Consider the following 24273-nt stretch of genomic DNA (forward strand, 5'->3'; position numbering starts at 1 on the left):
GTCTGTTTTTTCCACACGTCACGGTTTGAGGGCGGTGACGTACTTATTGCCCACTGAGGCGCAGTCTTTGCACACCCACCACAAATTGAAGACGCAGCGCACGCCGTGCGCTTCCTGCAGACCGCCCAGGGTGCTGTTTGAACTGCGCTCGCAAACACACATACATCTGCCCCATCATAGCCACTTTAATGATCACCAAGGCAATTTCAGTGAAGAAATCTTTCATAAGATGACTGGGTAGAATATAAGCTATGCTTGGTAAACACTCTTGCTTGATTATGTATGATACATAACATACTGTATCGATATATTGCAGCTTTTCCCAGAGTAGGTTGCGAACTGACATTATTAGGGCTATGTTTTACTTTAGAGGCTGAAGTCTCGGCCTGCTGCTGTTTCCTTGTGTGCCGCGGATGGGATGGGAATCCTTTCACACATGGATGAGCAATACAGCAGAAATGAAGGGGAAGGCAGCAGAATCTTGACTGAATACTCTGGAGAAATCAAGCCATGTTTGTTGGCTTCTGCTTCTCTCTCTCTCTCTTTCACTCTGTCGTTGGGTTGAGCCGTCGTTGACGATGAGACACCACTCAGAGCAACCAAAACAAGAAACAACAGTCAGAAACATTAACACCAACTCCAGCATCCCTCTGTGATCATAACTGTGAGCTACGTAGTAAAATGGGCATCTTGCACATTAAGTTGGTCTGGGTTTGGGTGGAAGGATGACAGTCAGCATCAAAACATGGAAACTATAGCTCTGATTAATTAAAATCCACAATCTGGATTCTTCCATGTTTGTCACTGATATATTCAGATTTTCTGTATGAAAATGTCGGTGCAGAATAATTAAACAATCAAAGCTCAGATATTTCTTTTGTGTTCTGTCGCAAAGTCATGGGTCATCAAGGAAAACAACATATTTATTAACTAAAGATGCTCACAAAGTAACAGTAGGATGTCGTAGTAAGTATAATCAGTGGAGTAGTCAGCGGATGGGTGATCAGTGGATATGTACTGTAGGGTGTTGTAAGGTGTAAAATAAGGGTAAGTGCCACTAAACAAGAATCAATATGTGCTCGTGAAGAGAGAGAGAGCGAGAGAGAAGGAGAGAGAAGGAGAGAGAGAGAGAGAGAGAGAGAGAGAGACTAAATGGAAAGCCCCAGCTTATCTGGGACCAGGTCACAGGTCCGCTCCATCAGTGATCATGGCTCCTCCCCCTACTCGTGGCTCCTCCCCCTACTCGCCTGCCATCGGGCAACAGAAGCCGACAGGCAGAGGAGCAGCACACGTGGAGTATAAAACCTTTTCAAAAGAACCCCTTTTAAGTGCGTTCGGTGGGCTTACGGTATGGCGGGGGTATTAATAGGACCGAATTCATTATTCAGGGGAGGTTTTAGTGAAAAATGAATACTTGTCCCTTGAGGAGCCACTGTAGCTGCCTCAGAAAAGAAAACCTTTAAAGTGTACATGTGTATAGGGACCAGGCTTGCCTGGCTCTCGTTTGCCATTTTACTACACAATACACTGATGCGGCATATATATTTTACCACCATAATAACCAACAACTCTGCTTTTACACTGTGTACCATTACCCTACCTAATAGAAGCCCATTTTCCTGTCAATGTGGCTGAATACAGCTTATAGATTTTTACATTTACCCACCAGAATGGCTTGCCAGTACTGTAACTCTGAGTCATTGAACATTTTACTATCGGTCACCTTTTTGTGACCAGAGAGAGAGTGTGTATAGATTTGAGAAACATATTATTGTAAGTGGATGTGTTAGGAACACAGAAAGGGAACAAGTCCAGCAACGCAGTCCAGCAGCTAGACACGTATCTGCAATATATACCTCCTGGCTATGTTATATAAAACATTACAGTTCCCTACATCACTCATGCACTGAAATAATGACGCTGACGGCGACGTGTATTCTGCCTGCCAGTTAAAGGTTGAAAGATGCACTCTGCTGATGCCTTTGCATCCACTTGCTAGCACCTGACAATGGAGGCAATAACAGTAATGTATGGCTAAGGGAAAAAGGAGCTAATCATTAATGACTACAAGATATATAGCATATGTGGTGGTGGCACCTTGTTTATTGCCCCTCTTCTCCTCTACAGTGGGATTCACAGGATATAGGGTCGAGCCTGGGAAAGGGCCACCTCTATGTTAATTTGATTCATTTGCGGATTCCATAATAATTGGGGGTAACGGGTCAGTTTGATGAATTTGCTAGCTATGTGACAAATGATGTGTTGTGACCGTAGCTGGATAACAAACGGTTTGTGTCTGTTAAATTATGTGTGTCCGTCCCGGTGACATTTTGTACGGAGACCTCCTTGAACGGCTAGTTATTGTATTCAAAGCTTTTCAGCCAATGAGTGTTTCATCTGGCCATGTTTGCAAGGATCACTTAAACCTGCATCAAAGAACTTCCAAGAGGATGAATAGAGATTGAATATAGAGCAGCTTTTGCAAAATCTATTTGTCAAATCTCACTTCATCAACCTATTTCCTCTACTGCACATGAAAAAAGTTTTATGTTCCCTGGCTCCATTTTACATTTCATCTTCAGTGCCTACTAAATCTACGAAATATGGAAATTTCAGACAGTTATATGTCTCCGATGCACTTCAAGGGAGGCACACCTTTTTTCTCTCTCTCATCTCTTGGTAAATATGCATTTATGTATTAGTCCATTTCTTTGTGGTCTGCAACAAACACCAACACAATAGCGGTTCCTCTGGTGAGCTCAGAGGTGGCGCGTGGTGGATGGGCCCTCTCTAAGCCCTCTCTCTGTGTCATTGCGCTGATCGGCGCTGATTGCTGATTTTTACTGTGTTTGTGGCTCTCATCTGTTCAGCCCACGCTGTGTTTGGCCAGCGCTGATTGTGTTGCTGCTGACGCCGACAGCCAGTAGGCTGATAGAGGTTCGGCCCGTCCTGAAGACAAGAGCAGCCATCACACATAATGAAGGAGATGCAATCAGCGCCATCACCGCTGGAACACAAAGTCGAGTTGACTAACCCTGTGTTCCAGTACACCTCGGAAATATCGCATCTGCCAGTTGCGAAGTCGTGATTACGAGTCGGAAATTCGGAATTCCGCACTCACAATTATGGTAAATACGATATTTCCGAGGGCAGCATAAAGCTTGTCCGCAATTTGTCTTTATCATTTTTCTCTGTTTTCTCATGTTCTATCTCTTTCCATCTATCTTTGTTGCTATAAATCACAGCCACTCTGTAGCCTTGTGCCTTGCGTGGATGTTTATGTGGAAGTCTTGGGAAAGTTAAATCCAAAGGCAGTGCAACAGCACGGCGCAGTGACAGGTGAGGGAATCTACATTCAGTTAAGCCAATTCATTGTGTTAGGTTTGTGAGCGTTGGATGGGAGATGGGGGCTTCAACCTACAACATGTATTTAATCAAAGAGCAACAAAAAGAGTGAAACAAGTGTCTGACACAAAGTGTTCAAGGGATCCTTTCTATCTCTGCACAGTTTGTCCCCTCGCACTGCTTGGTTATTTGTTTTGCTGTTCTAATCTCAGCCAAGTCAATTATATTCTTTGTTGTCTGAAATTGTGTGGCGGAGAGAAAAAAGAAGAACCTTTTTCTTTTGTTGAAAGTACCTGTCTGTGACTTTTCTCATCCAGACTCCCAGATAAAGTAATCATTACACGTTGTTCTCCACCTACAATTATTTTCAGCTCCGACTGGTCAAACGTGGGAGAAGGAGAGGGGTGTGTAAGGGAACAGACAGGGTTAGATGGATTGCAGGAGACAAACAGTATGGGTCCCTCAAGTACTGATAAATATGTGTACAGCTCTGAAACTCGCCATTGTAAGAGGAGCACGGACAGATGCATCAAACGTAATTAGTCCAGGGTCTCCATGGACGACCTTTTCTAGTCTTATCTCAGGCACATTGTCTTCTTTAAACCCCACATTCATTATAGGCCACTTTATTTGTTTTTGAAAGGGAGGTCTGTTCAAAGAGGCCTTCTGTGAGGCCTGTTGGACTGAATTATAAATGGGTGTTTTTACAATACGTGTCGCTGTATTCGCTTACAGTAGATATCCTCATATACACCGTGATCTAATGTCTGCACCTCAACCCTTATGCCGCTTACTTGCATAGCGCTGTTGTCGGGTCGAAACCCCATATCTTCTGGTGATTCTTTTCCCCTTAATGGAAAGTTGGGACGACCCTTTACAACCTCTGTTTGCCTCCGAGCCCTGGGACCAATTAAGTGTATTCTCAACAGCTCATCATACTGTATGCAATTTTATGTTCAAAAACATATAAACTGGAATGTTTTTTTTCCGATATACTGAAAACTTGCTTTTTTGGAGGTACAGGGACAGCAGCGATAGGTGAAATGACTATCACACTGTAGCGTTGTGACGCCCTCTCTCCAAATCGCTGTGTGTTTTTATCATAATTTCATCAGGCTGTCGAAGGTCTTGACAATCTCCTCACCCAAGAGTGGCTCTTATAGATCATAACGCTCGTCATCCTCCCACACGCGACACTCTGACCTCTGTGACCCAGACGAGCCCAGCCTTCCCGACGCTGCCTTTTATTGCCGCAATTGAATATTTACTCTCTCTCACACACACACTCTTGTCACCGGTGACAATGACAGGGCCTGTCAGCCTTTATTGCTTTTCTCCAAGATCATAGTGCTTGTTTGAAAAAGAACAAAACATGAAAAATGAATGAAATAGTTTGCAGAGGGTAAAGTTACAGTTCCATAATTAACTCGGCTTGAGGGCTCAGAGAACTGGTTCGCTTGACCACAGAATGATTACACAGAATAGCACTAGTAAAATACAGTGCACTGGGTGAAAATGCTCTGTATCTGGGAATATCGAAATTGGCTATTTGTTGTACAGTGTGTTAGGACTCCTTATATTTAAAGGAGTTGATCGGAAGCAGACTTGGTGGTGATTTGGTGGTGGAGAGTGTGCCGTTTGACGAAAACTATGATATTGGCCGTTGTATTGTATGTAAATAACCTTTTAACATGGCTCGTAATGCTAAATTTAATGTATTCAGAATATACATTACGAATATCCCTACACACAAGGAATAGTCCTTACACACTGCATACTACTATGTTCCCATGCCTGAGTTCTGATATGCTTCGAATATGACAGACATCCAATATGGATATTCTCAGATACAGACCCTTTTTGCCCAGTGGTAGAACTAGTTACTGAAGAAATATACCAGCAGATGAGCAGAGGTGTCCCTGTTTACAGCTCATGCTTGGAACATGCCTCTCTTAAGGATTGCAAGCCGTTGAATATGTCATGAAACCATATGAATCCCCAATCAATTATGAAGGTAAATGAAATATGAACAGAGAGAGAGGGAGAGAGAGAGAGAAGCGGTTGAAATGCATCTAGTACTTAATAAGCATACTGCACCTCTATCTAGGACAGTGAAACATAGGTTTCCTATTCAAATGATGGTTGTGACGTTTCTGTAATGAAAAACGACATCTTTCTTTTTGTAGAGCCCTTGTGGGCTTAAACAGCTCCATTATTATTAATGATCGTTCATTGGCCCATCCAGATGCTGAGTTAGAGTGGATGGAAGGCAATGGGAAGAGATAAAGACTTATTAATTACAAACTCAATTATGTCCTTTTGAATTTAATTTTGTTTGACAGAATGTGATACCGTTAATCGTCTGTCTTTCTATCACTCACCCACATCTCCTCTGTCGCTTTCTCTCTCTCTCACACACGCATTGACCAACGTCTAAAGCCAGGTTACCACCAAAGTATAACCATTACATTACAATACAATCATTTAGCAGACACTTTTATCCAAAGTGACTAACAATAATAAGCATTTAACGTAGGAAAAGCCAATGTACTACTACTTGCCAGAACTCACAAGTACATCTTCTTTCTAAAACAAGTGACTAAGAGCATAATCTAGTGCTGAAGGCAAAGTGCAAGAATAGCAATCTAAAGTACAGTACAATACAATACAATAAAATAAAATAAGTGCTTAGGAGGGAGTATTTTTACTCTATTATACTCTTGACGTGATGAGTCAGAATGGCCACTTTACTGGTTTTGTATCACGACTTTTGGATCAAGACTTTTTGCATTTAGCCTGTGACACCATTCTTGTTGAGCTTGAAATACCTGACATTGAGATGATGTGAAGTGAGAGGATTCTCTGTACGGCTCTCAGAAGTCAGTGAGACACTGCCCTGATATTTTGCTTCCCATGCTTCAAAGAGTGAAATATCGGAGTACAGTACTACAGATAAAGCATCTGATACAAGAATGATTGAGTGTGTGTGTGGGGGGGGGGGGGTGAAATTGCTTCTGTGCATTACCTTAGACATGAGCACCAATCAGGTCTGATTGATATATGTATATAATGTACATATGTCGGCTGTCTGTCTGTCTGTCTGTCTGTGTGTGTGTGTGTGTGTGTGTGTGTGTGTGTGTGTGTGCGTTCCTGTATCACAATTATCTCCAGAAGACAGCACTGTAATGGTGAAGTTGATATGTCTCAGGTGTCATTGCTCAGGACCCAAGGAAGGGAAGTGCCGACTGTGAAACTGAGAAAATGTACATTTTGGATAATTTTAACATAGTATCATTATATACCTGTAGTATATAGTGCCATACTGTGATACTGAGAGGTTACTGATGTGGAGGCAGATGGGTGCTTGGTCTGCTTTAGCTCAGAGTGCATGTAATGCAATAAACATGTCTTCAATATATGTTGGGTTCATGCAGTTAAACGTGTAGTCTCTGGATATTCATCATATATATATATATATATATACCTGTATATATCAGGTCTTCCAGTCGTATGAAACCATAACATAACAACACCTGTAGTTTTCACTAAGCTCTATAGCATGGCGTGGTCCGATGTGTTCTACTGCTGTTTTGGAAACGAAACAGCAACGACACTTCCTTAATTAGCTATAGTCCCTGGTGAGTTTTTCAAGTAGGAAGACAAACTACTGGTATCTCACATTATGGCTGAGATCTGTGTGAATGTCATCCCATGTTTTTTTTCTCAGTTTCCATGCTGTCTACAATACAACACAATACAACATGAACTGATATAAAATTGCATGATATACAAAGGGAACGGGCACTGTACTAGTACATTTAAATAAAAATAAAAAATGCATTGTGAATCAAGTTCCTATTCCAGAAAGTGGGTTTAAATTAAATTCAAACTCAGAGTTTTCACTAAACCCGCTTTCTTGAACACCCCCCTGGATAGAACAATACAAGAGAAAGAAACTAAATTGATTGTTGCTATAGCAATACAGTCAAGATCTTCTTTTAACTCAACTACTTAACTATGTTTGGGGAAACTAATGTCCTAGATGAATGCAATTAGCTTTTAAATTAGGATAATGATTTTATGCATGCTTACATGATGAGTTGAATCGTGATATGAGGCTTAATTTGTGTCTCATCAAGATGTAACCAGGTGTGAGGGTTTCCCTGTCATGCAGCTGATTTCAGATAGGGTGAGTCTACCTTTGTTAGTTAGCTAATACAGTATGCAGGCTTAAAGACCGGAGCTCATATTCCACACTGTCCATCTAATACACAGTCTTTGAGATAATAATTGGATAGTGGTCTCAGAGAGACCAGTGAACAGCGTTCCAGAGGGAAAAAGATAAAGAGTTTCCTCACATCTCACGCAGAGCGTAAGTTATGCATCCTGCAGAAACTCTGTTTTTTTTCTTGGATAGAGATGTGTCATGCTGATCGTCCGCACTTTCCCAGTCAATTACATACGATGTCGGAGATTGATTCATCAGTACAACCTTCCGTATTAGCAAGTACTCTCACAGTAACTCACACTTACAGAGTGGTGACTCATGCCTATTTCAACTAATAAGGCCCTTTGTTAAACCATTGTGCTAGCACATGGAGAAGTGCCATTCAAAAGAAAGGAGCCAATGCTAGTATTCCGCCCAGCTGCGTGTCGACTTTATTGACCTTTAGTAAGTTTCACAGCACAGCATCCAGCATTTGGAGTTGAGGTTAAAGCTGCATGAGATAACCCAGCTCTTTGGTGGCTCTTATGGTCGAGATAAAAACAGTGTGCTACAGTAACAGTACACTAACGGTATACTGTACTAGCAGTATACTAGCAGTACAGTGAAATACTAAAATAATAAATTCACAGGGTCTCATGCAGTTTCATGTCACGAAAATGTTTTTTGGGGGGTCTTGCTAAGGCCAATTCCTAAACTATTAACTCTCAATATTTAACTATAAAAAGTTATCTCATGCAGCTTTAAAGAAAAGGTAGTGTGATCAAACTGTAATTTGCCGTGTGTATTCATACAACACTAAAGGAAAAAAAGCTTGGAGCTGAGGTGCTTCCCCATAGAGGCGTGGCTACAGCAGGTTCAAAGTGTGCAAATGCCGAGATCCAATCAGCAACAGGGTATTATTTTATGGAAGTGGGCATCTGCAAACCCACAAAACGTGGGAAATACACTGAAATGACGGAATTTCCCCTCACTGCTACTGTACTGTAAATATTAGGGCTTAATTCATTCATTCATTCATTCATTCAAACCTTTATTTAATCAGACAATAAAAAAACAGTTGAGACAAAGTCTCTTTTACAAGGGTGATCTGGCCAAGTAGGCAGCAATAATAACCAGACAAACATGAACATAAGTCAAATACAACAGAATACAAATGCACCTATAGACACATCAAGTAGGCCTCAATAAGGGGCATGGAGCTGCACTTGCAGAAGACACCAGAACAGGAGCAGCCAGTGGCAAGAATTCTGAGAAAATCTGAGATTTTTTATTTGACACTTGCAAGGTAAATCAGAGAGGCCAGTTTAAGATGAGTCTGAAGATCGGTCCACAACCGAGAGCCAAAGTAAGATCTGTCTCAGTCCGACCTACAGGCATTTTAAAACACAGCCAGGTTTTCAGTCTGTGATTGAAAGAGTTCCCAATACGTTCAAACGTTCTTGCTTGTACCAGACTCATACTGTAACACATTAGTTACTGTACACGTGGCGGCGTCAGTTGATTTTCTCTGGATTAGATTGAATGGATTAGGTTTAACCAGTCCTGCCAATGATGTAACAGCATTACTGTATTGCTGTGTTGGCTTTACAAATGCGTGTTGATGGAAAACAGAGAAAAAAACATTGTCGAACTTTACACACACACAAAAAACATTAGTTAACTGTTAACTAATGCTTATTTAGGGTTAGGTTAGGTTACTAATGTTAATTAATGCCTTAGTTAAGGTTAGGGTTAGGGTTAGGTTAGTTAACCTTAGTTAACATAAATAACAATAGTAAATTGTTAATAGAGACATTAGTTAACTGTTACTTAATGCTTAATAATGCATTAACTAACGCTTATTGATGTACCCTTATTGTAAAGTGTTACCAAAACATATAGGGTAAATCCCTGTTTCAGCTATAAGAGACATCCAAGAAATATCTGATAATAATGTAACTCACATCAATGGAAGTCATAATTTAAAATGTAATTCTGGTCCCAAAAATGGTCTTTTCTGCATCCATAAAAGTAATCTTCTCTATGTCACTGAAAAAAAGTATATAAAAGTATGTCTTTCTCTTTTGTAAAGTCATAAAAGACTACAGTACCACAGTAAACTTTCCCTCTGCCCAGATCTGGACGTCTGTTCAACGTTGGGGAAAGCATAGCCTGCACACATGCCACTGCATACCTGGTTCCATCACATATGCCTGGTCATTTACGAAAATCAGTATGAAGTGCAGCTATTGCGCTGGCTAACTGCCGCTACTATGGGCACTAACATTTGTGGATATTTTAGTGTGAAACCTTAGAAAGTTACTTAATGTCCAGACTGATTTGCGGAAAGAAACTGAATGTGAGCTGAGGAGATCAGGATGGTCTAATGAGGCTAAGACCCACAGACCCCCCCCCCACACACACACACACATATTCACAGCACCCCCTCCCACAAAATAGTTCCAATGTCCCTGCTGTCATGGACTGTACAGCCTGCTGTGGGGAAGGCAAGGTCAAAAGGTTGATGCAGCAGCGTTCGATAGCTCAGTGGCTTGCGGATGTGTCGATGTTGCAGAACAGGATTGCCATGGGCTACCTGCTGTTGATTGTCGAAGACCTTGTCAAAGACCTTGGATCCACTGTGGGTTTTCACTGCCAGCCATGTTGGAGGTTTAAGCTTAGGTTTAGGCTAATTAGACAGACGGACGGACGGACGGACGGACGGACGGACGGACGGACGGACGGACGGACGGACGGACAGATAGATAGATAGATAGATAGATAGATAGATAGATAGATAGATAGATAGATAGATAGATAGATAGATAGATAGATAGATAGATAGATAGATAGATAGATGGATGAATGGATAGATTAATGGATGTATATCTATCTGTCCATTGATTGACCGGCCGGTCGATCAATAGACAGAACATTAACATATCTAGCTTATACATACTGTACACTATATGGACAAAAGTATTGGGATTTTTTGCCCATTCATCCAGAAGAGCATTTGTGTGGTCAGACACTGATGTTGGATGAGAGGGCCTAGCTCACAATCTCCGTTCTAGTTCGTCCCAAACGTGTTAGATGGGGTTGAGGTCAAGGCTCTGTGTGGGCCAGTCAAGTTATTCCACACCAACCTCACCCAACCATGCCTTTATGGACCTTGCTTTGTGCACTGGGGCAGTCATGCTGGAACAGAAATGGGCCTTCCCCAAACTGTTCCCACAAAGTTGGAAGCATAGAATTGTCCAAAATGTCTTGGTAAGCTTAAGCATTACCATTTCCCTTCACTGGAACTAAGTGGCCTTGGCCAACCCCAGAAAAACAACCCCAGACCATTATCCCTCCTCCACAAAACTTTACAGTTGGGCACAATGCAGTCAGGCAGATAACGTTCTCCTGCCATTTGTCAATCCCAGACTCATCCATCAGACTGCCAGATAGAGAAGCGTGATTTGTCACTCCACAGAACATGTTTCCACTGCTCCAGAGTCCAGTGGCAGCGTGCTTTATACCACTCCATCTGACGCTTGGCATTGCGCTTGGCGATGTAAGGCCCTCTCATCAGTGCCCGACCTCACAAATGCTCTTCTGGATGAATGAGCAAAAATTCCCACAGACACACTCCAAAATCTTGTAGAAATCCATCCCAGAAGAGTGGAAGCTGTTATAGCTGCAAAGAGGGGACCAACTCCATATTAATGCCAATTAATTTAGAATGCTATGTCATAAAAGGTGTAATGTGTAGGTGTTCCACTACTTTTCCATGTAGTGTAGCTACACTCAGTAGCCTAAAACCTCCAATATGGCCAACTGATGACGAACACCCTCTATAGTGGTCAGGAGGTGTAGAAACACCACAAACAAGAATGCCGTATTGTTCTATGATCTCACTGTGGGCTGCCGGAGTAGTGTTGTCGGACGATCGTACGAGACATTCTGCGTGAAATCATCTTACATAAAGCGGATGACGCAGATCAAATAATTAGGGTCTGTGTTCCTCTTCATCATCCTCCATTCAAATGAGCCCTCTTTAAAATGAGAGAGAGGGAGACCTTCACAGAAACGAGGGATCAGCGACATCAGCATGGAGCTCTCAAAAGCTCCACGGGGGAAACTTTATTCCCCCGGAACAAACAAGACACTTAGACGGCATCAAAAGCAACGGTTTTGCCTCTGGTTGACAAAAGCAGCTGGGCTGTCATCAACATCAGTCAAGCGATCCCGCCCCCCCTTTCCCCGTGGAGTGTAGCCTGATACAGACTTGGTTACTATCTCCTTTGGAAGCTGTTTAACATATGAAATATCACATGCAAAAATAGAAGCACTCCTGGCTGTTGACATAGTTTATCTGACAGCCTGTGCTGCAAGTTAGCGGCGCTTATACCCGGGGAAAAAGCTGCAGCACCAACTACCTTTCACATATTATGTAATTACAGACCGGGCAAAACCAGGAAGTCGTTGGAACACGGGTGTGTGTTTGCGTGTGCGTGTGTGGGCGTCTGTCTGTCTGTCTGTCTGTTTGTCTGTTTGATAGTCTATACAGTACAGCATGTGTGCCAGCCAGTGTGAGCACAAGTTTAATAACGGTGGTGAATATTAATGTTGAACAATGCCATGGAAATGTAATGGCAGAAAACAAGATCAAAAGGATTCGAGTCAGAGAGGACTTGGCTCAGGCCCGTCGTGCTTGCTCAGAGAACGAGTGCGCAGCATCATTTCGGCCTTAATGAAGGTAGTGACCCTTTGAAAGGTGACACGTTTACCGCTCCAGAGATTTACACACACCGGGGGCTTGAAGGCCAATATGGAGAGGACAGATTTGACTGCATGTGGGAATTCCAAATATATCCTGGCAATTTATGTCAGGTAGCAAATTTTCAGCTGTTGTTCTCCTAATTAAAAGCTGCTACTTTTGTACGGTTCAGCCCACAATTATGGCGTCTCTCTTTAAATGAACCCATAATTTTGAGCGATACCTTGTAGGGGAGCTGTCTTCTACTGTATATGAGAAATATATTTCCCTATTTTCCTTTTGTGGGACCTTACAAAACAATAAACACGGTGAAAAAAAAGCATTGTTTGGAAATGTTCAACTAGCTTGGGAATAGGATTAAATAGAGCATGTCAAACGTGTAATGGAGGGAACTCATAGGCCTAGGACCATTCAATTATTGATAGCATTCTTACTTATGCAAATATGCTAAATAATTTCTATGTGACAGCTTGAAGCAGAGGCCTTGAGGACTGATGTGGTGTTCAAGGAGGACTTCTCTTTTCTTTTCCGGCTATGAAACATAACTCTGAGGGCTCCTATTTGCCTTGGAGCATACTGTTTTACATTCTAATTATCAGAGTTGACAGGCTTTATTGCAGGGGCTCAATGGTCCTAGACTCGATTCACATGTGATGTCAGCGCAGGCATAATGAGATAAGATAGTTAGAGTGCCTTGCTCGCCATGCCCTCTGCCCTGAATGCAAATCCAATACAGTCGCTCATAACTATCTGTTGTTCGTCAAAATGTCAAAGACACCAGCGCGAGTCCTGGAGTGACGGGTCCCGCGTGTCTCAGGGATGCTGGGTGTTTCTGAGTTATCCTAATTGACCGGCTTCCATACAGAAGTCAAAGGAGATCAGAGAGGAGCGAGGAAGGTGTAGCATGGTGACAGTGATTAAAATAAACAACAATTTGTTGGAGATGCTCAATAAATATTTAACGGAGTAAAAAGAAAATATCAGATGCAAACAACAGAGAGGTGTTTTTTTTCAAACTTTAATGAAGCCACAGGGAATTCATTGCATAGGGTAGGTAAACAGTCGGAGCCATGGGAATCCCAGTGAAAATTAAATGTCCTGTTGATGTTTTTCTCATTACCAGATGAATCAAACATTTATTAATACCTTTCATTTCTCTAAAAGGTTGACATTTGCAGGTCTGCCCCAGATAAGCATGTTGCTTTATTCTATTAACTTTGCCGTTTCAGTTCAGTGATTTTTTCCCTCCTCCCGTCCAACTTTCTCTTCAATAACAGCGTATCCATGTTGGCGTATCCCTATGACAGCTGTGTATTTAAAGTGTGTGTGTTTTCAACTGAACTTCTCAAATTAAACCCAATAGCTGACACAGTTAACCAAGCTTATCTTCTCTCTCTTCTCTTCTTTATTTTCTCTCCTTTTCTAATTGTGTGCGCAGCCATTGAAGTGAACCTTCAGAAGGCTCTGGCCGAAGCTTCAGAGACCTGCACCCAGGAATGCTTGATCCTGGGCCACTCCGACAGCTGCTGGATGCCCCCGGCTCTGACCCAGTTCCAGACGTCCGCCACCGCCGCCACCACCCTGCCCTCGTTCGGGTTCCAGCAGAGCTGGGCTCGGGGAGGCGCCGTGGACGGACGTCACACCCTGGGCCGCTCGGTACCCAAGGACGATATGGACAAAGGGATCAGCCGTCCGCAGTTCTACAACACTCTGGAGAGACACTGCAGCAGCAAGAAGGAGGAGGCTGTCAAGGTTATACCGCTGGCTAGTTTCACCTCGCCGGGGCAGCAGACTCCTCCCTCCACTAGGGGCAGCAGCTCCTTCCTACACGAGCACCAGCTGTAAGGGGTGGCGGGGTCACCAGCGTCCGTCTGGTCAGATGTATATGGCTTTCCACACATTGATCCGTCTCAGTGACTTTCTGATTAGTGTGTTTGTGTGTGTGTGTGGAGAAATTAATATTGACAAAGATAGCTTTGCTCCTCCACGATGTCGCGAGTCTGGCGATGGTTGCTAACACAGTGATACTGGAAAAAAAAAACATGGAATAAGTATGGAAGACTAACCATTCAAAGGGAGATCTAGATATTTGTTGAAATCTGATTCATGTACAGTATGTACAGTTAATGGTAGTTATATACCAAAGTAGTTTCTTCACATAAAAAAAAAAATAAAAAAAAAATACATCTTTCATTTTGTTAGATGTTCACAGATCCTCACAGACATTTTGCACCATGCTTATTGGAATCAGCTTACAGATAAATAAATGCAAGTACAGTGTATTATTGTTGAGTGAGTTGAAAATGGCTTCATGTTGTTTGTGATCCCAGGGTGAATGGTGTACATGTGTCTAGTCACTGGTGAAGTATTGTTTAGCGTATGTACAGTGGTAAGACAAGCAACGCAAAGTCCTCTGGTGATCTCACATGTCTTCTCTGTTGCCCAAATGTGTCTGGGGAAGCTTGCCAGGGGTATTGCAGAGGTGCTTACAGTATAACACAAGCCTAAAGACGCATAGCCATCAGTAAGCCTCACTGGAAGCATTCAGTATAGGCGTGAATTAGATCAAACCTTCCATAACAATGTTTACTTATTATATTTATTAGCATACTGCTGTGGAAGCCGATGTGCAGACCTGTCATTGGTCAAGGTACTGTAGGTTTTCAGCACTTTCAATAAATTGAATTCGTCATTTGAAAAACACAGGTTTGACTGAACACCAGGCATGGTCACACTCAGCACTATCACCCACATTCCCCATCCCCACTGCTATTGGCTGAGACGTTCCAGCGTTCACAGATGTTTCCTCTATATATGGAAGGGGCTACGGCTTTGACACCCTCTCGTCCCCCTCTTGTTAACAACCTACACATTTTCAACATTATCTCATTAGGTAGCCTAGAGAAGCAGGCAGATGTGCTGCGGACCAAGACTTTGTTTTCCCTCTTTCATAGTTCATCAGACTCTTCTTAGAATATACAATGTATGCATCATAATAAGTGCTATAGAGCCAATTATGAAAATCTCCCAACAGTCTTATTACCTTGATGTGGAATCTTTATAGTTCTGGTAGTTGTGCTTGACAGCACTTTAATAGTTCTCTAGGCTTGCTGGAACACAACACAAGACTACAGGAAGAACTGTGGGCCCAGAAATAGCACTTTATTTGCTCTAATTCCAAGAGCACTCATTTCCATACTCTAACTTCTCATTTAATTCACTATAAAGAGTAGATCATCACACATGTAGTCTGTAATTGTGCTGTATATACCTGAATGTCACGCCACCGGAGCGATGCTAAGTGAAATAGTAACATGTATTTACTTTATGTCAATAAGTTATTTGTAAAAGAGAGTACAGATTTATTTTGGATTACTTGTAAATGCCATAGGATCAACTAATATCCCATATGCTCATCAGCTAACAGTTTGTTTACCTGAGTCGCTGTGAGGCTCAGGAAATAATCTATTTTAGGTAAACATCCACCAAGGAAGGTGGGAGCCAAAATGTGTTCAGAAGCAATTTCGTTTTCAGTTGACACTTGGGTCAGGGTTCCATAAACATAAAAAGGCATTGATAGATGAGCAGTGGAATTCTATCTGCCCTATAGAGGGGTACATAGCCGCCAAGGTTAGGGGCAATTTCATCCCACCTTCAGTCAATAAAATTTATTAAATTAATTTTGATTCATGAAATCCTCAATGAAAACAGTTGGTCAAGTCCCTGCCGAAGTAGTCTAATTTCAATTAATTTCCTGAATTATCTTCCACCCTCCCGCCAACCCTCTCTCTGTCACTTCATCACAGAGAAATCCTGTATCGCCATCTGGTATCTGAAGACGCTGCACATTAAATCAGAGAGAGCAAATACAGTGTTGGTGACTTTGTCAAAGTAAGCTCGCATTATGCAAATCCCACATCAGCCACTTCCACATTCAGGAGTTGGCATGGTGACTGAGCACACCCATCTTGTGTAAAGTGTGAAGGGGGCGGGGTATTAAGGTTTATGACAACATAATGTTTCCGAACACACTAAAACACTCTTGTAATTGACACAAAACCTGGAGAGACTGTCCTTGCTGGTATCGAGCAAACACATCTGAAAGATACCATGAGACTGTCAGTATGTATATAATACAGTAGAATTGCAATTATATTGCAGAGGGCAAAAAACAAGAGCATGACTTTCATATGACGATCATTAGCACTAAAAGTATCATTTCCACACACCAACATAAGGGCTTCATCCACAGTAGGAAGGACAAGGTTAAGACAAGGTTCGGTGAGAATAAATGTATAATGAAGTCTGCTTTGATCACATAAGTGCTGCTCACTTTTCTTGTTTTGTTAGTTGACCTACAGTGTATGTACAGTGCAAGAACAGAGCTGTATACTGTAACATTGTTACATTGTACAGCACATGCATTCTATTTGCACTCAACTTGCTTTATTAACAGTTGATTATCATACACATTGATGATTCTAATTTGAAAAGTGGAGACTTTTTGCTTGTGGTATGAGTATTGTGAGCTTAATAAGGAAACAGTTGTTAGTTTCATAAGGAAACAGGTGTAAGTGTTACTGTACTGTATGCAACAGCAACCATACACTGTAGTTCACTGTATCTGCAATTTCCATGTAATTCAATATTTAAGCAACAGGAGAACATTTTTAAATAGTAGATTATTGCATGAATGTAGAACATTAGATATAATATTATTTTGGATATTTGCATAAAATATACTTTGTTTTTGTTTCTTGGAATCCAAATGTATCTCATCACCCTTGACCTTTTGGAGTCTCAGGCATGTGTGTAAACAACATGCAATAGAAAGATGCATTCATCATTTATTCAGCACTGCTTCAATGCAGGTTCGCTTTGTGCCAAAGGTTTCACTTATGAACCAAAATAAGTGTGACAGTGAGACATCTTTAGGATAACATCCTTTGCTCCTTAATCATATTAACCATATTGTATTCATTTCTAGGACCTAAATCCCCAACCGTAGGGATAGGACATAATTATGTTTATAATGGGATGTTAGTTTTCCAAGATCTTTTATTCTGCATCACCATTTGCATGTATCAATGCTCTAACATATTGATTACTAACATAGAATACTTTGAAGTATTTTAACTCATATCAAGTGGTTTGTGTGTAGTCATGTATTGTAACCACTGCTGTTGTATATCTGCTCCGAGGCAAAAGTTATACACACACATTACAAAAGTTATACACTCATTATACACAAATGCGTCTATTTACTTGTGGTAAATATGAGGCTTCAACTTCAAAATGTATACAACATGCCCCTGAGAACTATCACGATGGTTAAGTAAGATGGAGTGGCAAATTACTGCGTTAAGGTATAATCACCCAAATTGATCAAAGGACACACAAGTTAGAAAATGTAAAATGATGAGACGACAATCTCTGTTGTAATGTAAATGGCTACATATGCATATGGTGGTGTGTGTGTATTGGTGAGTGAGTGTGAGAGTGTTTGCGCACATTGTGTGTGCATGTATGTATACTGGCATGCACCTTGCCAGAATATTTTATGTACACACATGTATCTTGTATAAAATCTATATGAAATACCAGCTATATAATATATGCTTGTAATTATTAGTCAGCAGTGAGTGTAGGTCAAGGTTGCTTTGAGAGAAAGCGTATATGCTTGCCGGCAGTGCAGTATTGAACAATAAAGCTACAGTGCGTGTTGTCATTGCCTTTGTAAAATATCCCCATCAGAATCTATGAAAAGATTACCTTCGATATGGTGAAATGATTTTTTTCTTGTCATGAAATTTTACTTGAGCCATTAAATATTGAGTCTTCAATATGTTTGAACAATGCTTAAAATATGTGCACATACAGTACTGCACACACACACACACACACACACGCACGCACACACACACACACACACACACACACACACACACACACACACACACTTTTATACAGACCAAGTTTCAGCTTTGTAGTATGCCAAAGATCAGGGATTTGATCTGTCTGCCTTAAACAAGCATCTTAAATTGAGCAGACAGCATTTACTGTGTAATAACATTCAATACATGGATGCCATTTTAGTAAATTATGGTCAACTATGGATGAATAAGAGCCAATGTTGACACTACTGTTTACAGTAACTTATAGAGCTAACTGGCTGTGTTCACCTATCTTATTCTGGAGGCCCAGTGTGACAGCTTGGAGTTACTGTAGAGGGCTCACTCTGCAACAGCATTTAGAAAGCATTGCTGGTTAATCCCCCTAGGAGAACCAGTGCACTGTACCTATGGCTACTTCGGCTCATAGTTTAAATATATAACCATAGAGGGAGAAAGCCTAGGCTTCCAATCATGTGTACTAGCACAGCATGTGATGTGACATCATCTCCATTCACTTCTAGTGAAAGTAGCCAGGTAGCAACACAATGTGCTCACTGGCCTGTGCTGCATTACATACATTTTCAACACACGTATATTCAGGCTCAGAGCTCCATGGAGATGTGCGCTGATGACTTGTCTGACCTTGACTGTGGTAATTGGCTCCTCTTCAAATTATTATATGACGGTGACTTGTCTTCTCAATACAAACATATGTATTGCCAGCCTTTACGGTAATTACAGGTTAGTGTGAGGGCCTTTGTACAGCACTTTCTTTCTTTTTTTTCAGCATCTGCTAACAAGCAACTACTCATTATAAGCCTACTTAGTTCTCAAGGTGTCATCTGTCTCCGAAACAGGAGAACATATAGAGATTGTCAAATAGCACACTCATTTCAAATTGTAATTATACTGGCCATCAGGTACCTTGAGGCTGTTTAGTCAACAGCAGGATACTAATTACTATAAGATGACCTTTGGAATAATATCTGGTGAATAATTCATAATTGAGGAAATTGCTTCGGAGACATGGGAATGACGTCCAGGGGACGGGGGATGTATACAGAGTTTTCTGCACAAAGATTGAAAGATTTCAATGACCCCCCCTAGATCTCCTTGGTCATTTCAACTCAGCTCTAAGCCTCAAAATGAGAAAACGGCCTAAAATGGCCGTTCTGAGAACATAAGATGTGCTATAAGGACAACTCCCAGATCATTTGCTTTATACGTACTTTATTACATTTGGCATTAATCAAGAATTGATGGCATCTGTAGAATATTGCCAAAATGTACTATTCTGCATGGATCTCTAGGACTTAGCCTGGAAACTTGGATAGTTTCTGCAGACCAAAAAGTCAACAGAGGAAATCAAACATCCTAGAAGTTGATTTCAAGGAATGTAGAACACGATTAGCCATCTTCCCCTTGAGGTTTAAAACGTTCCATTTTATACAAAGGTATATCTGTGCTGCACCTCTCTACAGTATGCCTTCTATGCGCTATTCAGAGCGACTCGTCTCTGTGTGATACTGTATGGGATAGCGCTAAACCCCCCTCCAGCACTTCCTCTCCCATGCAAGAGACAGGATCAGGGGGCGACACGTTTGTCTGACAATCCCATTCCAGTTCAACATCCATTTACATCTCCTACAGGTATGCAGGTCCCCAAAGTACAGTACTAGCTAGCTCCATACTGCAACAATGATGTTTCAGACCTTCTCAAGTGACCGTCTCTCTTCCGATATCTACAGACAAAAAGACAATCACATGTTATAGCTGTGGATTAGCTGTGTTATACTGTAGCTGTGGATTACCATTTCACAGGTAGGGGAACTATAACAATTGTTATATTGATACAGTATGCACACATGTATGCACACATTCAGTAAAATGTATTGTTATTTATTTCCATTATCAATTTTATTTCACTTTTGGTCACACATTTCCAAAGAAGTAGGACAGCCTAACTCAATACTCCCTCACATCCCCGTTTTACCCAGTCTTCTTCTACTTCAACTTAAAAAAAAAACATGCTTTAAAACTTTTTTCAAACTTACACTCCATATTTACCATAATCATGAATATCACATTCATTTATATGTCGCCTCATTCATACAACTTGGATATATTTTAGTCATTTTCGCAGATGTTTTTTATCCAAATTAAACTGACTAGAGGTACATTTGAGTACGTGAACCGACAGTACAGCAGTCACCATGCTAGATCATACATATATGATTTATAGGTATACATGATTTATAGCTATACATGATTTATGATTTATACTGTACATGATTTGAAGGTTAGGCATGGGAGTTGGGGCCCAGTAGATACGAACCCTGGTTAGGGTAAGGTAGGGATATAGTGGGGATTTTTTTTTCTTTCTCAAACACACATATGTGTACCAAAAGTGAAATTGGGATTGGGTAATGGTGCGAAACCACTGGACAGAGTTACACAGCCGAGAGGTCAGTGGGAGGAGCCCAGGGTCTTGCAAAAGATGTGGGTAGAGAGACTCTGCCGTCCTGACAGCTCATTTGACTATTGCGGCGCCAAAGAGAAGATGAGCGACTGAGACGAGCGACCCAGCAGGCGGCCAGTAGAGTCGGGGTAACTGAGTGCGCGAGCTGAGGTTCGGAGCCTGGCCTTTGTCTGCAGATAGGGAGCGGCCATTCCCTTTTCCGCTCTGCAGGTGAGCACCGAGGTCTTTGAATCTGATGCGAGCTGCAATTGGAAGCCAGTGAAGGGTGGAAAGGGGGAGGGGCTACATGGAAGAATGTAGGTAGCTCGGACACCATATGGGCTGCAGTGCTCTGGATAGGTAGCAGAGGTCTGATGGCAGAGGCAGGTAGCCCGAACAGAAGTGAGTTGCAATAGTCAAGGCGGGAGATGACAAGTGTCTGGACCAAGATTTGCACTTCTTCTATCAGGCATATCTTGTGAATGTTGTAGAAGGAGAATATACAAGAGGGGGCTATCATAATCAGAACCAGAATACGTTTATTGCCATTGTACTTTTACATACATAGGATTTTTGTAAACACTGTGGTGCTTACAACAAAACAACAATGGACAAGTGAAAGGACAGGACAGTGCATGGCAGGGCTTGTAAAGTGCAGTAATACAAATATAGTGCAAAAAGTAGTAGTGCAATTGGACTACAAAGAGTCAGTGCAAAGTCAGTTTAGTGCAAATGTTGTAGGGGGCGGGGGAAACAGTCAGAGGGGAGCCATGTTTATAAGGTTGATGGCTGTGGGGAAAAATCTGTTCCTGTGACAGTTTTAGTCTTTAACGACCGCAGCCTCCTGCCAGAGGGGAGCGATGTGAAGAGGCCATAGCCCGGGTGGGAGGGGTCGGTCATGATCTTTTTTTTATCGCTATGATGTGCGCAGTACAGGACAAATGGTTGGTCATCCAGGATCCCACCAAGGTTATTGTCTGACTGGGAGGGGCAGGGACACAGTGGTGGTCTCAATAGCGATGGGTCTCAATAGGGTTTCTGGGGAGTAAGTGCAGCTCAGTCGTGTTCAAATTGAGCTTGGGGTGATTTGAAGATGTCTGCAAGACTCGCAGAGATGCGGATTGCCACCTGTGTGTCTGAAGAGGAGACAGATAGATACAGTTGGGTGTCGTTAGCATAGCAGTGATAAGAAAAACCATGTGAGGAGGTTACAGAGCCAAGGGATTTGGTATACAGAGAGAAATACGGGTCCAAAGGCCGAACCCTGATGGACACCAGTGGTTACAGTGCATGCCTTGGACAGACATCTTCTTCATGTGGCCTGGTAAGTCGCCGATGCTCAGCTGGGTGAGGGTAGAGAGAAGGGTCTGGTGGTTCACTGTTTCGAACACAGCTGATAAATTCAAGAGGAATGAGAATGGACCAGAAGCTCTGGCAGTGTGGAGGGCCTCTGTTATAGCAAGAAGAGCAGTCTGGGTAGAGCAGACTTGAAGCCAAATTGATGAGGGTTGAGGATGAGGAGGTTGTTCGGAGCGATATTCTTGGGAGCGTTGCTTAAAGTGTATGTTCAAGTGTTTTGGATAGGAAGGAAAGAAGGGATACGGGCCTGTAGCTTTGGACAGCGGCAGGTTCAAACGTTGGTTTCTTGAGCAGTAGTTTGACTGGCTGTCTTGAAGGCAGCCTAGAGTGGAGCCTGTGGACAGAGAGGAATTGATTATGGTGGTAAGGAACGGCAGGTGCTTGTGGCTTGGTAAAGAGGTGAGGGGATAGGATCGAGGTGGCTCTCCAGGTCAGATGTCACCAGTGTTCAGACATCATCGGGTGTGAGAATCATTTCAACATTATCAATTAAAATATATTATCTTACATCTTACTTAAGGGATAATGGAGTATGTGTGCGTTAAGGCACAATGTCGAGGCGAAGAACCACGGGATGCATAGCGGAGTGTACTCATATTTTCCAGAAATATATTATTTGTGCTTTGCTTACTGTTGACTTTCAATCCCTCTGCACTGCAGCTGCTTGACAACCACCCGTGATTTGACTGATGCAAGTGACAATGAGCATGTTTACATGACAACTATAATCTGACAATTGGGAATAATCAGGTAATGGTAATAATCTGATTCATTGTGTTTACATGCACTTCAGTAATGCGATAATTGGAAAAACCTGGTTTACATGATTCAGTCAATTAGTTGAATTTCTATCCAAGTTCATGACGTGAAACTCATAAAGTTCCTGTTATTTTAAAAACTTCCTGTCTTGTTTTCAACATGACCTTCTTAAGAATGTTGCCATTCGTAGACTTTCTCCCATCTAGGAGATGAAGGATGTTCATGTCCTTCATTTCATTGAGCATGAAGTTGGCTTCATCTTCACCATGTTTGCTGTTGTCGTTGACTGCATCCGCTCGCGTTCTATCTGCATCCATGTACACATGCACAGATGTAAAAGAACGAAAATAAACCAGATTAACAGTATACATGTGACGGATAAAACGGACTGTTGGGCAAAAAGAAAATGTCTTTGATCCGATAAAGCATATTGCATTATGCTGTTTACATGACCACTTCAATAATCTGGTATCTCCATAAATAGAACCGAATAGAACCCCGCCCCCAGTGTTCCAGCTGGCTACAATGGACTAAATGGCCAATTACTGACTCCTCCAACAGGTATCAGAACTAGTTTAATAACAAGAAACTGTGAAATATTGAGAGTTCTGAAAAGCCCCAAACGTCAGTGCTCTCTGACCTTTGTACTAACAAGCCTCTCCAGCATACTCAGCTTTGTAACCTTTATACTTCACACAATGTTCTCATGGATGGGAAACTAATGATCATAGATAAACCAAAGCATAGTCCTGCAGTTTTTATGTTCTTCTCTTTTAAAAAGGATGGGTTGAAGCTGAAAAAATGCAGTTCTCAAGTTCATAGACACAGGCTAGATCAGAAAAAGATCAAAATAATATTGAGACAGAGACAAGAGAATTTAGAATCTACAAAGACAAGAGATTATTCAATCATTAGACAAGAGATTATTCAATCATTTTCTTAAAGAATCAATGGATATCAAACAAGAAGTTCAGACGAAGCAATCTGATTGGTTGACAGCTGTGCAATATTCCCCAAGGAACACAAAAATATATTTGCAGGGTTTGCAATACTGGATTCATTCAGGACTAGCTTGCAGTACACTGTGTTGATCCAGCAAAGCCACATAATAATATCTGAATTGTCAGTTTCACATTGAGAGATGATAAGCTTTTAATATGGGGGGCACAGCTCTGTAATGTCTCAATCAAACAATGTATTGCTGTTCTGTCTCTCACACACATAAACACACAGGCGCACACACGCACACACACACACACACACACACACACAAACACAAGACCCTTTCAAAGTAACCCTTACTTTCCAAAGCATTTGTGGAACAATGACACCAAAACAGACCTTGATGAAATGGGAGAAACAGAGAAAATCAATTGCAATTATGTGTGCATATAGTGGACATCAAGGTGTTATTTTGGGACATTGGGATATATTTCAATGTCTCACACACACTACATGCTTCAAATGGATTTAATGTCATGATGAC

The 24273-nt window shown here is 41.7% G+C and overlaps 1 protein-coding gene across 2 annotated transcripts in view; it reads left to right on the plus strand.

Moving 5' to 3' along the window:
* The window catches only part of pcdh11 (protocadherin 11), a gene marked incomplete at both ends in the record, with an annotated part of 154635 nt that extends 140473 nt beyond the window's left edge, over positions 1 to 14162 (plus strand). For both annotated transcript variants that reach the window (XM_084448742.1, XM_084448743.1), the window contains one exon: positions 13756 to 14162. In XM_084448742.1, coding sequence (XP_084304868.1) covers positions 13756 to 14162 — 407 coding nt within the window. The remainder of the gene's footprint in view (positions 1 to 13755) is intronic.
* Between the last annotated feature and the right edge of the window lie 10111 nt (positions 14163 to 24273).

Source organism: Borostomias antarcticus, assembly GCF_949987555.1.
Source record: "Borostomias antarcticus genome assembly, chromosome: 14".
NCBI classification, from domain to species: domain Eukaryota; kingdom Metazoa; phylum Chordata; class Actinopteri; order Stomiiformes; family Stomiidae; genus Borostomias; species Borostomias antarcticus.